The sequence below is a fragment of the Balaenoptera musculus genome, chromosome 12, assembly GCF_009873245.2.
Source record: "Balaenoptera musculus isolate JJ_BM4_2016_0621 chromosome 12, mBalMus1.pri.v3, whole genome shotgun sequence".
Lineage (NCBI taxonomy): Eukaryota > Metazoa > Chordata > Mammalia > Artiodactyla > Balaenopteridae > Balaenoptera > Balaenoptera musculus.
In genome coordinates, this window is record NC_045796.1 from 5161996 (window position 1) to 5177931 (window position 15936).

Below are 15936 nucleotides of genomic sequence, written 5' to 3' on the forward strand. Positions count from 1 at the left end.
GCTCCCCTTTCACTCCCACCCTGTGGTAGGTGGGAGTCACTGAATGTTACTGTTAGAACACAGGGAGCCCATAAAGGATTTTAAGGACTGGACAGAGACGATCCAATGCACATTGTAAAGAGACCACTACTCATGTAGCACATAAAATAAAAGTCAATGTTGGGGTGGACTTCGAGGACCACAGTAAGAGTTAGACACACGTGGTGGCAACGAGGATGGATGGAAGATGAAAGTGACATCCACATGAGGGTTGTTTAATGTATTTAGAAGCTGAAATCCTCAAGACTCAAGAGGAAGGGAGGAAGGGAAAGATGTCTTAATTGTGAGGTTTCTGGGGACCAGATAGATAATGGTTCCTTTTACCAAAACAGAAAATCCAGGAGGAAGAAGGAGTCTGGGGGCAGAGCACAGGTTCAGTCTGGAATGTGATGAACTACCCTTAAGATATGGGAGTGGAAATGTCACGTGGGCCATTAGACGACATGCATCTGGAATTCATAGAAACTGCTGATTCAGAAATTTAAATTTAAGGGTCACCACCATACAAACGGTGGTTCGAGTTGGCAACAGTCATGAGCAGGGATAAGATCTCCCTGCAAGAGTGGAGCACGAGGGAAAGGAGACCTCAGAGAAAAACCTGTGAGGCAGCATGAGACGCAGAAGTTGGGTAGAGGAGGATGAGCTAGGAAAACAGACTGAAAAGAGCCAGAGGCATGGGGGAAGTATTATAGAAGCATCTGGTGTCAAGGGAGCCAATGGGAAGACCGAAAGGACAAGACCGGTCCCATCAAATGCTGCTAAGAGAATGCTATAACTGGGCAAAGGACTCGAATAGACGCTTCTCCAAAGAAGATGTACAAGTAACCATCAAGCACATGAAAAGATGCTCAATATCATAACCATTAAGGAAATGCAAATAAAAGCCACAATGAGATACCACCTCCCACCCATTAGGATGGCTACTATATATATGTGTAGTATATATAAAACAGAAAATAAAAAGTGTTGGCAAAGATGTAGAGAAATTGGAACCCTTCCGCACTGTCAGCAGGAATGTAAAAAGGTGACGCCTCTATAGAGATTCCTCAACAAATGAAAAATAAAATGACCATACGATCCAACAATTCTACTTCTGAGCAGAAACCCCAAAGAATTAAAAGTAGTGTCCTGAAAAGGTGTTTGTGCATCATATTCATAGAAGCAGTATTTGCAATAGCAAAAGGGTGGACGCAGTCCAAGCATGCATCAGAGGATGAATGGATACATGAAGTATGGTCTATACACACTATGGAATATTAACCAGCCTTGAAGAGGAAGGAAATTCTAACACATGCTGCAAGGTGGTGAACTTTGAGGACACAATGTTAAACAAAATAAGCTGGGCCACAAAAAGGCAAAGACTGTAAGATTCCATTTATATGAGGGACCTTGGGTAGTCAAATTCTGAGAGACACAAAGCAGGATGGCGGTTGCCAGGGGCTGGAGGGAGGCAGAAATGGGTACAGTACAGAGTTTCACTAAACTGGGAGAAGCAGATTGAGCTGGAGAGAGGGACGTGTATACTATTGATGTTGCAATGACACCGTGTCATCGAGTGGTCATGATGAAGTGGGGGAGGGGTCACTGGAACTATGACGGTCAAAATGCCAGGGTCCAGGCCATCGAGTGTACCCTGGGAGCACCCAGGTATATGACAGAACCAGGGTGGAGAAGAAGACAGCAAACCAAGTGACAGAGTCTTCATTTGTCAAGAAAAAGAAGGGATGCTTTTTAAAGCTTTATCCATCACATTTGCTGTTCCATCACACACACACAGGGAGAATGAACACCCTGTGAAAATGAGGGCAGAGATCGGGGTGAGGCTTCCACAAACCCAGGTACACCAGGGATGCCACCAACCACCGAACCTGAGAGGCCTGAAGAGGGTCTTCCTCACAGAAGGAACCAACCCTGCAGAACTTGGTCTCTGACTTCTAGCCTCCAAAACTGAGACAATACATATTTCTGGTGTTTTTAGCCATCCAGTTTGTAGGACTTTGTTGCAGCAGCCCTACAAACTAATTCTTTGCTTTCATGTATTTCCATCCTAATTTATAAAAGCCATTTTTGGAAGGATGCCCTGGACCCAGGTTTCCTGTCTGGTCGGGTGGGCTTGCTGAGTCCAAGGAAGAGAAAGGCCTTGAGAAGCTTCTGTCTTCCAGGTAGGTCATTGCAGGTAAGGGACTCCAAAATAAGTAATGGCTATCATTTATTTGTTTCTTATCACCACTGTCAGGTTTACATACATCATCTTATACAGCCCTCACAACCCCATGCAAAGTTAGCATTATTTTCCAAATAAGGAAACCAGGGCCCAGAGTCATGATGGATTTTTCCCAAGATCAGACAAGCATCAGAGCTGGAATTTAAATCCAGGTCTGTCTGACTCCACCGTCCAATCTTAAGTGCAGCCTGAGTCCCCCAGAGGCTGGCTGCCCGCACCTTCTCCAGAGGGGACGCCCATTCCGCCACGGGGACACTGAAATGAGGTCTTCTTTCCTCTCTGTTGCTGCTTCTCCACCGTTGCTTCTTCCCCCTCTTGTTAAAACTCCTGGACTTTGGGTTAGTTGTCTCCTTCTTCCCTTGACCTGTCATCTTCCTCTGACAACCGTTCCAAACTCCCTGGAGGAGTGTGCAAGGCCACAGTGACGTGGCCCCTGCCGGACCCTGCAGTCTCTTTTCTCTTTATTGCAACCAGCCCCTTTCCTTCTCTGTTCCCCCTACGTGCCCTGCTTTCTCCAGCCTCCTGGCCTTTGCACACACTGAGCCCTCCTCCCTGCCCCATTTTCTCTCGACGTGGCTGGAAGAAATCCCCTCTGCTCTTCCCACAGCGGCTGGATGCCCTCCTGACAGAGCCCCTGCCACGTCTCCCTTGTCTTCTCATCCACTCGTGTTCAAACGTCTGTGTCAATCACCTGGCTCAGGCTTTGAGGTGGGGCAGTCGAGGAGACGCAGTTCCTGACCCATGGAGCTCGCCTTCTGGTGAGAGAAGTGGGCAGAAGCTCACAGGGCCCACCCCAGAGCGGGGGGTCAATACATGCGCACTCAGGTCAATGAATTCCGCTTTTGGTGTGCTACTTGACTTTATGAAGAAAACCTAGATTCCTTTCTAAAGCTGGTTGTCTCAAGTTTGGAAGCTATTGTCAGGGAATTATTCATTATGAGAAGTATTCAAAGGCCACATCTAACTTTCAGGTGTGCCATGAAATGGGCTTGAATCACGTGTGTGCTGTGTGCAAGCTTTTCCTCTAGATTCTGTACAAAGGCAGCAGGTAGGTGGTGGGCCCAGCGTTACCAAATTCGGGGCAGGAGCCCAAAGCTTTGAAAGCCCAGAGGGACAGGTCAAGTCCACAACTGAGTGAAGGGCGTCAGCTGGGGGCAGGGGACAGCGTGTGGGGAAGTCAGCCCCATTGAAGGCCAGCCCACTCACTTCCACGAGGAAAACTCAGGCCGGCAGGGCAGAGGGACCCATACTTCAGAGAAGCCAGAAATCTGCATTTTAAAATGATATCTTCAGACACTTTGTTTAGTGCTGACAGCAAGTCCCTGCCTGTTAGAATAGAATTCGGCCCGAATTTGGCCCACAGCTATCAGCTCACCTTCACTGTCAGATCATCACCGCCTCTTCCCCTTTGTTTTGTCTGAAGACCTGCCCTTGCCTCCGCCTTCCGCCTTCCGGGGATGCTCCATGGCAGACTGTCGTTCAGTTCCTTCCCAACATCTGAGTCCTTGCAAACACCCCAAGGAGAGAGAGACCGGGGCTGGACTTCACTGGAGTCCAGCAGTGATGCCAGGTGAGAGGTTTCCTCAGGCCACACACCTGCACCAGGGCTTCCGCACAGGGAGTGGCCTCGGGGAGGGGGGGGGAGGAGAGGGGGGTCGGGGGAGGGGCAGAGGGGCGGGGGAGGGGAGGGGAGGGGGAGAGGGAGGGGGGAGAAGGGGCCGCCGCTGTGCGGGGTCTGCGTTTCCACGGAGGTGACCACCGCCGAGCAGCAACAAGGTAAATGAGGTTGACAACGTGTGAAGTGGAAAGTGTCTCCAGCAGAAGAGAGCCACAGTGCACTTTAGTTTTGATTTAAATTAATGGGGACTCAAGGAGAGAAAACCCTTCCCGTGTTCCAAGAACAGTGGCACGGTTGCGGGTGTGCGCCCGCCGCGCCGGCGTCTGCCCGGGTGTGATAGATCCACTTCTGTGCACCGCCTGTTTATTCGCGGACGCCGCTGAAATATTTAGACACATAAATACTTCAATTATAGGGATGTCATCCGGCTACCAAGCTTTGGGTTCCACTCTAAGAAACTCATTTTTCCCTTTTCCATTCTTGGCGGTCACGGCCTGGAGCAGCGCAGGAGGCTGAGACGATCCCGGCAGCGAAGGCGCAGCGATGGGACGGCTGAGCGGGCTGGCGGGTGAGGGTGGGCCCGTGGAACTCAGCAAATGGTTCTCTGAAATGTCTTACTGTGAACAGCACACACACAGAGAGGGGGAAAGCCCCAGACAACAATCAAGGGAAGGACTGCTTCCAAGGGAAACCAACCACAGCTTCTTGGGAACAAGTGCAGCCAGGCCCTGGGGGGTCGGTACCCTGACCTGGGTGGGATGAGGGGAAGGCATTCCGAGGAAGGGGCGGGTGGTTGATGGTCCAGCTCTTCCGTGGGCCTCTCGTCGCTCACACAGGTACCCTGTGTTCGGTGACCTGCCTACAACCCTAGAAGAACAGATGCAGAAGTGGAAGACACCTGCTCAGGAGAAATCAAGCTGCCTGTTCCCTCTGCATATTTATTACCCCAAAACATCAGACTCACATAATACCCAACGCTAACAACCTGAAGTGGGGTCTTGGGCAGGGAGATAGGCAGGGGAATCTGGACATTAAATCATGATCCAACAAGAAGTCCTGATGGAAAAGAAAGCAAACGGATTCGAGGAAGAGAGGGGCGCCTCTCGAGCTGTTTGGGGTGCTGAGACAGCTGTCAGGAGAGAGCTGATGGACGTCGCCTTCAGAATCCCGAGGACTGAAGAGGCAGATAAGGAGCTGCTAGGAGAATTAACATCCTTAAATAAAAGACAAAGTGGGAAGACGATACGTGAAACTGGTGTGGTCTCAGAAACAGACGCTGCACCGGCATCGTATGAGCCAATCTGCAGGTTTGCTTTGAAGCAGGCAAATGACAACTTTTTTAAAAGGTAGTAAATTAAAACTCACTGCAGATCTATGTGAACGCCGGGAACAGTGCCTCTGTGCATAGGAGATGGAGACTGCGCCTCTTGCTCTCCCCGGGGCAGCTGCAGCAGTGAGCTGGGTAGGGTACCTCCTCCCTGGGTACCCTCCTCCCCCGTAGGGACAGCTTGCATCCGGTTAGCTGAGTAGCTCCAGCACTGCCTCCTCCGTAGGGCCAACTCTCTCTGAATTGCAAAACGAGTGTCTATTGCCTTTTCATGTCTAGTGTTTAGTTTCCCAGCCAGATTGCAAGTTCTTTAAGACAGAGGAGAATCCCACACCTCCTAACGCCCTCCACCTCCTTGCTTGGCAGTCACTCTGTGCGCAGAGGGCTTTGTAATGGCCTCGGTCATGCAACCACCCCAATCCCTTTCCAGTCCTGGTAGTTAAGAAATAGCCATTTCAATGTCTGTGAGTTATCAGGAAAACTAGTATTTTCAGTCAGTAAGAAGAATGCATATGTACATGTGTTGGAAAGGGAGAAGTATTCTGAGAACTGGATATTAATAACAAGTAACTGTCCTCTGGCCAGGCTTCCCAAGGCCACCCCAAGCAGGGTCTACAAGGAGATAAAGTGACATCCCTTGGCCCCTGGCCCATCTGTACCACTCGGCAGCCAGGACGATGTCCCACCCTGCTCCCCCTCTAGAGGATGCACCTGTTCATGCCAAGGACACTGCTTCTCGCTGCTTCTGGAGCAGACCCCTTCCGTGCCCTGTGAGGGAGCCCCACGGGCTGAACTGCTGACGAGGACGAGGCTGAGGATGAGGACGAGAGTGGGCTGCCAGGCCTGCAGGTGCCCCTCCGTAACCGGGAGCCACCTGGGAGAAGGCCTCCCTCCTGTTTGGTGGGTCAGCCCTCGGGATGGGTCTATGCAGAGCCGTGGGTCTCCCCCAGCCCGCGGAGATTTCAGGGGGCAGTTCTTTGCTGTCTCAGTTTTGTCCTGGGCGCCCCTCTGTGTGAGCCACAGGAGTGGGCAGAGGAGAAGACGGGGAACACCCATGGGTCCTCCAGATGAGTCTGAACCTTTGAGTAAACAACATTTGGGTTCAACAAGAGACCCTGGGGCTTCCCTGGTGGCGCAGTGGTTGAGAGTCTGCTTGCCAATGCAGGGGACACGGGTTCGAGCCCTGGTCTGGGAAGATCCCACATGCCGCGGAGCAGCTGGGCCCGTGCGCCACAACTACTGAGCCTGCGCGTCTGGAGCCTGTGCTCCGCAACAAGAGAGGCCGCGACAGTGAGAGGCCCGCGCACCGCGATGAAGAGTGGCCCCCGCTCGCCGCAACTGGAGAAAGCCCTCGCACAGAAACGAAGACCCAACACAGCCAAAAATAAATAAATAAATAAATAAATAATAATAAAAAAAAAAAACCCTGGATGACGAGCAGCAAGATAACATGCAGTCGGGCAAGATGGCGCCTCCCGAGAACGCTCCGAGAGACGCCTCGGTGATGGCACAGATCCTGAAGGATATGGGAATTACGGAGTACGAACAAAGGGTTAAAAATCAAATGTTGGAACTTGCTTTCCCATATATGACTTCAATTCTGCATGATGCAAACATTTATTCAAGCCATGCTAAGAAACCTAATGTTGATGCAGATCATGTGAGACTGGCAATCCAGTGTCGGGCTGACCAGTCTTTTACCTCTCCTCCCCCTAGAGATGTTTTACTGGATATTGCAAGGCAGAAAAATCAAACCCCTTTACCACTGATTAAGCCATGTGCAGGACCCAGACTGCCACCTGACAGATATTGCTTAACAGCTCCGAACTACAGGCTAAAGTCCTTAATTAAAAAGGGACCTAACCAAAGAAGACTGGTTCCACGGTTAAGTGTTGGTGCTGTTAGTAGCAGACCTACCACTCCTACTATCGTTCCTGCAACAACTGCAGTTCAAAATGTTCTGCTTATTCCTTCAATGATTGGGCCCCAAAATATTCTTATTACCACCAACATGGTTTTATCACAGAGCACGGCCAATGAACCAAACCCACTGAAGAGAAAACACGGAGATGATGATGAAACAGATGCTATGTAAGGAATATACTGTAGTCTCTACGCATTTCAAACGTGTAGTTCGTTTTGAGCCCAGGATACCAAACTAGAACATTCTTGATCGAAAACTTAAATGTAGCTGCAATTTCACCTTAAACTGTTACATTTCTTAAGGGTACCAATGTATTTTCACTAGGCTTCAACTATAAAAAGTTAAGTGCTTGTGTTTTAATGGTTTCCTTAATGTTGAGTCCTGCTACGGTAATTCTATATTTGGAAGCAGTTTTCTGCAATGTATCTGACAGCAGCACTTAAGTTTCAGTTTCTACAGCTTGATCAGTGGACTAATCTTTAACAGCATGATTTCTAATCTATACTTAAATACTTCTTTTGTAAGATAAAAGAGTCACTTTTATTGTCACTAACTTTTTTGACCAGATCTCTCAATTTAGCAAATATTTTTGGAGAGGATGTATTCAGAGGGATTCTAAATCCATTTGGAATATATCTACGCTGTTTCTTGCTGTTCCCTAACCTCCCACCTCCTCAGCCCCCGTTTCTAGATCCCATTCATTTTCTGCCCCACGCCCTCTCCACAGGCTTAGGTTTCTTCCTATTGCTCTTAAATTTAAAAGGCCAAAACTAGAACTTTAGGAATATAATTCCTGATAATACAGCTCAGTGTCATTTTCATATTTTTAAAACCTGCTTTACATGCCTGATGGTTTATGATTCACTTTAACCGGAAGGTTTGCATTTGCTGTTTTTGTCTCCACGCCAGAGCCGTTGTGTTTTATCCCTTGCCTTTTATGCCCAAAGAGCATTACTCTGCTTTTGGCAGGTAGTTTGGGGTCAGTTACATTCAGTTTCAGTCTTACATTCCAAGTTGATAACTCCACCATATTTCACATTTGGAAATTTAAGACAAACGATGCTATAGCTTAAAATCTGCCTTGATAAGTACACTTACACTGGACCTAGGCAAAACCACTGAAGTGCAAGTGTTTTCTTCCTTTTCACCATACGTACATAGGCTTTGATCACTACTGCTTAAACCCCGCTATTGGTATAGTTCAGATTTTTCCAGCTTCTTGCTGACGATGTCACACATAAGATGGGATCAAACCTGAAAGCTTTCTAATGGTTTTTCTTCCTCTGGAAGGCCAACACAAACAAATCAGTGTGATGTGACTTGCGTTTAGGTGCACTCTGCATAGGCTTCCCAGTAATGTTGCTAAACACCTTTCCCTATTTTCCATTTAGACACATCTAAACATCTTATTGGGAAAGACTTCAAAGCTTTCAAAAATGTAAACAGGCTGGTGTTGGTTTTGTTTAAGTAAGTTTGACATATTCAACATAGGAATACTTTTGCAGAATTTCTAAAATAAATTTTTATATCGTAATTTAGAACTAAGAGCCAAGGATCCTCAAAACTTAAAACACATGTAATTTTCATCTTAGGATGGTGCTTGATACATCAAAGAGAAATTGTCCAGTAACAGGGAAGAAACGTCTCATCAAAACTGTGACTCAGTGTTCTTGGATATTAGGAAAAGGTGATACCAAACTTATAAAAATAGATCTGATCATCGTAGGAGAGAAATGTTCATTATATAGCGTAGGACGTCATTACTTGAATGTTCTCAGGGAGGCATGTCCAAAGGCTTAGGTTCCAGTTCTGGCTCCATCGCTAAGCAACTGTGACCTTACTTCACCCATGAGCCTTGCTCTCCTCACTAGTAATAGGAAAATAACACCAACCCTGCCTACCTCACAGGGATGTTGTGAGGGTTTAATTGGTGTATGTGAAAGTTCTTTCAAAATTGTAAAAATACCATATAACTCTAAGGAATTGTTAATGTATTTGTTCCAAGATTATTAATAAAAAATTGAACTTATTAAAAAAAAAAGAGAGAGAGAGAGAGAGACCCACCTGGGAGTTCCCAGGCAGTCTAGTGGTTAGGACTTGGCCCTTTCACTGCCGTGGCCCGGGTTCAATCCCTGGTCAGGGAACTAAGATCCCACAAGCTGAGCAACTCAGCCAAAAAAAAAAATGAGACCCACCCACCCCGTGGCTTTCGTGTGACTCGTAAGAGTTTATGAGGCCTGTCACACACGCATTACCTCACTCAGTTCTCACGGGGTCCAGGGAAACCTGTGGCCCTAGTCTATCTACTTTGACAAATGAGCAAACGGGAGAACCAGAGAAGTTAAGTGACCTGCCCAAGCTTGCACAGATTTAAGTGGTGAGATGAAGATGTAAGTCCAGGTCTGATTCCAGATCAGGTGCTTTTCATACCTCAAATTTTTACTTCATTTTGATCTCTGATAGGGAGAGGTGAAATTGGTGCAAACTTGTTTCCACAATGAGCAACAGAGAAGTCATCCAGTGTGGTTACCATGTCTCTTTTCTGTCTTTCCACAGCGGTATAACCACAATGGTGATCGGTTCTCCAGAACCAGATGGATTCCTAAAAAGCAGAGGCTTGTAACTCAAGAATCCACATGGTGCTGAGGCCGCGTCGTAGGATGGGCCCGAGATCGGTGCGCCATCCTCATGCCGCCCAGGGATGATGTGCTGGGCTGGCTCACGGCCCAACAGGGTGCAGCCTCTGCTCGTGAGGCTGAGAAGAGGGCGCCCTTCCCCCGCTCCCCCTTCCCCACTTTCCTCTCACGGGCCAACTTACCCAAAGCATGTGAGGGTTTCATGTCAAAATAGCATCCATCCAGCCAAGGTCTGGCCTCTGGAGTGACCCTAAGGGACTTTTGTGGAGGACATTGCTGAACCCAGATGTTAATTTCAAAGCTCCCTCAAATGTACAGAATGGAACAGGCAGTCTTCAAACCTTGAAAACACCACCATTATGAAGCAGAGTTGAGATCCCAGCCAGGATCTTTCCATTACGTCTCCTACTCTTTCTTGAGGCCAAAAGCCCAGACCCCCCGAGTGAAGGTCAAGGTCACTTGTACCTGGCTTCTTCCCTGTCATCACCTGCAGGCCCATATGAAATTTAATCAGAAAAGACAACATCCTTGCCTGGTGAGAGCTGGCCAGAATGAAAGCAGGAGGCCGACAGAGCAGACCTGGCAGGGACCCTGCAGGTGAGCACAGTGGGGTCATCCAAACTCATCTCCCAGAGCCCGCGCCAGTGACGGGCGGTGCCCACACCATTGACAGCCCAACACCCGGAGGCCTGGGCCCCCTACCAGCGCACTCCAGCAAAAAGATGTTTGTTTTGCAACCAAAAAAAAAAGAAAAGAAAAGAAAAGAAAACACCTTCTAAAGGGTAAGCTCAAGGTCTGGAGTCTCACTGGCAAAGCTCCCGTTTTAAAAATAGGTACATTTGGGGCTTCCCTGGTGGCACAGTGGTTGAGAATCTGCCTGCCAATGCAGGGGACACGGGTTCGAGCCCTGGTCTGGGAGGATCCCACATGCCGCGGAGCAACTAAGCCCGTGCGCCACAACTACTGAGCCTGCGCGTCTGGAGCCTGTGCTCCGCAACAAGAGAGGCCACGACAGTGGGAGGCCCGCGCACCGCGCTGAAGAGTGGCCCCCACTTGCCGCAACTAGAGAAAGCCCTCGCACAGAAACGAAGACCCAACACAGCCAAAAATAAATAAATAAATAAATAAATAAAATTAAAAAAAAAAAATAGGTACATTTGAAGTGCTTGCATGATGTAGCCCATTAAATGATGGCCTTCAGTCACACCACTTTTAAATGAATCTCCCTGTGTCCAGTGCTGTTGAGGTCAAACACACTGATTGAAATCCTGCCTATAGCCGCGATTGCTAAGACCTTAGTAATGCCTACTCTATTCATTTGGAAGTTGTTGGTAAATGTATACACCTGATTTGGGGGGGTGGGCAGAATGACATTTGCCTTTGAACTATCTTTGAAAAATGAATTTGCTAAGCATGCAGCATAATAAGAATTGCACAGAAAATGCTCACTGTGAATGCTCACATTCAATCACGCTCATTTATGAATTAAAGAGTTGCCTACAGACATCTGCCTCTCCGTCTTTTCTTGCTCTGGTATTAGAATACTCTGCATTCTTTAAAGCAACACAACATTTAATTTCCTTACAAACTTTCGAATATAGATTTTTCACTGGCTGTTTTTGTTTTTCAAATCTAAGAGAACATTTGTTTCAAAAGGAAGTTGAAGCAATGAGACAAGGCCATGCTGGCAGAGCAAGGTGGCAGAGGAAATGGGTGATGGAGACCAGGATGCAGACAGGGGAGGACGGTGGATAGAGGCCCAGGGGCTCGTCCTCTACCCTTGGAGCCTGACCACGGCACCTCGGGCAGCAGGGCCGGTAGTTCCCGGTACGTATGGGGTATAGTCTCTGTTTGTTCTAGACTGCTGGAAAAGGCCCACTGACTTCCCATGAGCTGCTCAGAGCTCCTTTCTTGGCTGTGGGTTGGATGACATTTTTCTTAACCTCTTTAACAAACATGGGGTAAGGACCACACTGTTTGGCTGAAAGACTAAATTTCAGGAAAAAACGGCTAGAAGGGGAATTATTTTGGAGCCTTCAGCAAACATCACTAATCACCATGATCCCAAACATAACAAACACAAATTAAAGCTGGGGCATCTGGGGAGACTCAATATTTTGGGGCTAACCTCTCCCCACCTCCAGGCATGCCAAGCTGGACGGTGAAGCAGCCAATTAAGCACATTTCCATGAACCAAATGTGATCACTTTTCAAATCCATCTCTGCCACATCCTCCCCTATGACTGTGCATGTTAGGGACTTTCTGGTGCATGAAGAGGGACCCATTCAGGTGCCTTCAAGGAAATGGAAAAGTTCTAGAACTGGTCCCTGAAAACTCGGGAAAGGAGGCATGTGCTTCCCCAGGTCTCCCTCAGGGTCCCGTGGTTTCTCTTGCGTGGCGTCTCTGTTCTCTCTCTGAGCTGGCTCCGTTCTCCTTTCAGCCAGCTGGTGTCCTTGGACCTGGCAGCACCCGTGAGGGCACCCAAGTCAGACTCCCTGGTATGGGTTGAATGTGTCTCTCCAAAACTAGTATGTTGAACTTCTAACCTCCCTGCCATCAGAATGTGACCTTATTTAGAGAGAGGTTCTTTAAAGAGGTAATTAGGTTAAAATGAGCTCATCAGTGTAGGTGCAAATCCAATACGACGGGTATCTTTGTCAGAAGAAGAGATTAGGACACATACAAGCAAGGAGGGATGACCATGTGAAGACGGAGGGAGAAGACGGCCATCTACAAGCCAAGGAGAGAGGCCTCAGGAAAAACCAACCCTGCTGACACCTTGATCTCAGACTTCTAGCCTCCAGAATTATGAGAAAAGAAATTTCAATTGTTTACGCCACATGGTCTGTGGTACTTCATACCCACCCAGTCTGTTATGGAAGCCCAAGCAAACTCACACAGTCTCCTTGTGGAATTTTTACCGCAGATTCTCAGCAACTGATGCAGGCAGTTTCCACTTTCCAGAGAGAAGAGCCTAATGGCTCCAGTTCATTCTGCGAAGCCCAGTCATTGTGATGGATATAGGTCACGACCTGTCTTTGGGTAGGAACTCACCTGTGCTCAGTCAGCTCTGGACTGAGGGGGGAGGCTCAGGAAGCCCAGAACCCGGCTGCCCAGGCTCACCTGGGTGCAGGGTCTATGGGGACCAAGTCTCTGGAGGACGGGCAGGGAGTGAGCAAGCCCCCCCCAACACTCGGCAAATCACTACCAACCATTGCCGGCTTCCTAGGTATGAGGTGGCCCAGAGTTGGACGGGCACACTGTTACTGTGGCCAGACTATTTCAGACAGGATTAGGTTTCAGGTGTTTACTGTCTGAAAGTGGAAGGGTGGGTGCCAGGGGCTGGAGGGAGGGGGAATGGGGAATCATTGTTCAGCGGAGACAGAGCTTCAGTCTGGGATGATGAAAATATTCTGGAGATGGGTGGTGGTGACGGTTGCACAACAGTGTGAATGTACTTAATGCCACTGAACTATACACTTAAAAATGGTTAAAATGGTAAATTGTATGCTACGTATATTTTACCACCATAAAAATAAATAAGGTAAACTTGGAAGGAGTATGCAATCAAATGGAGATGAAGCTTCTTCTTTGATGGGGGTCACGTTTAGCTGGTCGTGTTGGAGCAGCCCTTCATACTACTTGTAAGAGAGTATTAAGCCCGCAGAGGGCCACTCCTCCAGTCCTAGTTCCATCTGCTGAATGATGAGCTCCAAGCTAATTACAAGAAGCTCCAGGCAATCAAGAGGTACTGCAGAACACACGCGCAAGGGACTCCCGAGATAGACTAAAGAAAAACCAAACAGTGGCTGCAGGCGCCACCCCGCCCCCCCCCTCCCCTCCCCCGCCCATTCTGGCCCAGACTCTTCTGGTCTGAATCAGTCAGAATGGATGCCCGGATACAGGCAAGCATGGGCCAAATGGTTTCACTTATTTCCTTGAGTTCAGGATACCAAGGTAACAATGTTCACTTCTATAGAATTTATATGTTTATCACTAATATCCTCCTCAACTGTTTTTCTGCTTTGGGATCCTAGGAGTTTTCCCATTGGGACATTGAAATGAGACGGTAAAATAGAAAAGTTGCCATTTGCATGATTCATTTGGAATCTCAAAGGTAGAATAGCCTAATTCTCTCCTTCATACTCTTAGGACGTAGAGGCTTGGAAACGGTGTCAGATGTATTCTGTGCACAGATACCCAGCAATAAAAAGAGAAAAATCAATTTGTCTTCCTTCTCGCCCTCCAATCCCAGCCATGGAGACAGAAGAGGAAGCATTGAAGGGTGGAGGGAGTATGGTGAGCCTGGCCCGGGTGCTCAGGGGTGACCTGAAGAGCCAGAATCATCCAGAAGGGGAAGGGGAGGTGTACTCGGGCTCAGTCACAGCTCAAGGGAAGGCACTCCTGCAAGGGGCGGCATTTTTAAATGAACCCATTGAATGCCGGTGGAAGCAGACAAGAATTTTCCATCCCAGGCCTCTCGGTGTCCCATTCGCTCGCATGAATACGTTTGTGCGTGGGCGTTGTGTGTAAATGTATCCTGTGTATATTTTCCACATGATACGTAGAAATATACTTGCAGGATTTGATGGGGGCTGGATTCCTTTCTGGAAGTTGGTGCGGCTCTATCTTATTTTGCAAGGCATTTCTCATTTACCACCACAAAGGAGAAGCTCTCCCCTTGGCAGATGGTTTCAGGGGGCACGGCCCTTCCTCTGCTGTTGCCAGCTGAGTGACAGAGCGGGCAGGGTTCTGCTGACCCAGAGAGGGGATAGCAAACAAGTCCAACTGTACATGAGCCCCCAAGCCACAGGCCTTGGGAAGGGTGTTCCAGAAGGATCGCTGACGTGAGCGTGTGGAGGAATGGCCAGACTCATGGCTACCGCTCTGTTCCTCCAGCTCCATCTTGAATATCATGCACCAGACCACCCAGGAGGGAAACCTGTCACAGAAGAAGATCTGGTGAGCTAACAAGCCTTCTGAGATCCGAGTGGGCCGGGGCCTGGAAATGTCCCCAGAGCCTCCGGTCTGGGACTCAGACGCAGAACCAGCTGGCGAGCGGCCCTCAGGAAGGAGGACCCAGCCGACTGGAAGCTGCATCACAGCTGAGGGCTGGAGGGGCTCCAGGAGGGCACGGCGCCCCCAGGGCCATGGAAGGGAGCTCGCCGGGCTCAGGCCAGAGCCATTGGCTGGCCACGTCGTGGGGAAAATCACTCTGGTCCTTCCAGCTCAACATTCTTAGTGGCAGAGCTTAAACTGCATCAAAAAGCGGGGCAGGGGTGCTTAGACATAATAATACACAGAGTTGTCACAGCACAGAGATCAAGCATCCTTAAATGAAGGGCAAGAGTGGCACAATTTTTTTAACGAAAAGTCAGCAATATGTATTGGCTGGAAGATAGCTTTAGAGTGTTCTACCGTTTGACACAGTCATTCTGCTTTTGGGAATTTGTCCTAAAGAAAAGCCAGAAACTCATACTAAGCATATATTCAAGGATGTAATTAGGTCATAATTATAATGCTGCAAATCTGGAAACAACCTAGGAAGTAAAATATTATGCTTCCATTAAAAATCAGGTCTTTAAAGGTGTGGGAAAGTATTCATGATACGAAATATTAAACTGAGAAATATAAAACTATGTATACAGTATGGGCCCTAATTCTATATAAATGTCGACTACTCCCCTTAAGACACAGACACAGCCAGAAAACAGACAGGAAGAAAATATAGAAAAATGTATTTCTGGACAGGTGGATTACAGAGTAATATTTCTTTTTTCTTTTTTACAGTATTCTCTACAATTCCCAGTGTGTTTCATCCCACTTTAATAACGGGAGTGGGGAAGGAAAGCTTATTAAAAGAGGTAAAATGAGTCCTATCGATTAAAGCAGCCCTGTTGACTGAACCTTCCCAGCTCAGAGAGCACCTCCTCAGACAACACCTGAGCGGCTGCCAAACACAGGTAAGCGCCCTCTCCCCTAGCCCTTCTCCCCTCCTCCCTCTGCTTCAGGCCCTCAGAGGTCAGTTCCCAGCATCCCCCCCTGAGCAGGTCAGAAGGTAGAATCCACATGTCACTCTCCGTCTGTCCTCCAGCCCCCATGTCCTCGGACTTGAAAAGAAAGCACCTAAACCCAGAGCCAGCCTCAGGTGGAGAGATGGCTCCCTG

The 15936-nt window shown here is 48.3% G+C and overlaps 1 protein-coding gene across 1 annotated transcript; it reads left to right on the forward strand.

The window, feature by feature from the left end:
• The first annotated feature begins 6658 nt into the window (after nt 1–6658).
• On the forward strand, nt 6659–7303 carry LOC118905470 (transcription initiation factor TFIID subunit 9B-like). Its single transcript, XM_036872150.1, has one exon. It carries the CDS (start codon nt 6659–6661, stop codon nt 7301–7303), a length of 645 nt encoding a protein of 214 aa, XP_036728045.1.
• The last annotated feature ends 8633 nt before the right edge of the window (nt 7304–15936 follow it).

Bases quoted from the DNA above. Each gene is read 5' to 3' on its own strand.
- LOC118905470 (XM_036872150.1), top strand. From the start codon at position 6,659: ATGCAGTCGGGCAAGATGGCGCCTCCCGAGAACGCTCCGAGAGACGCC.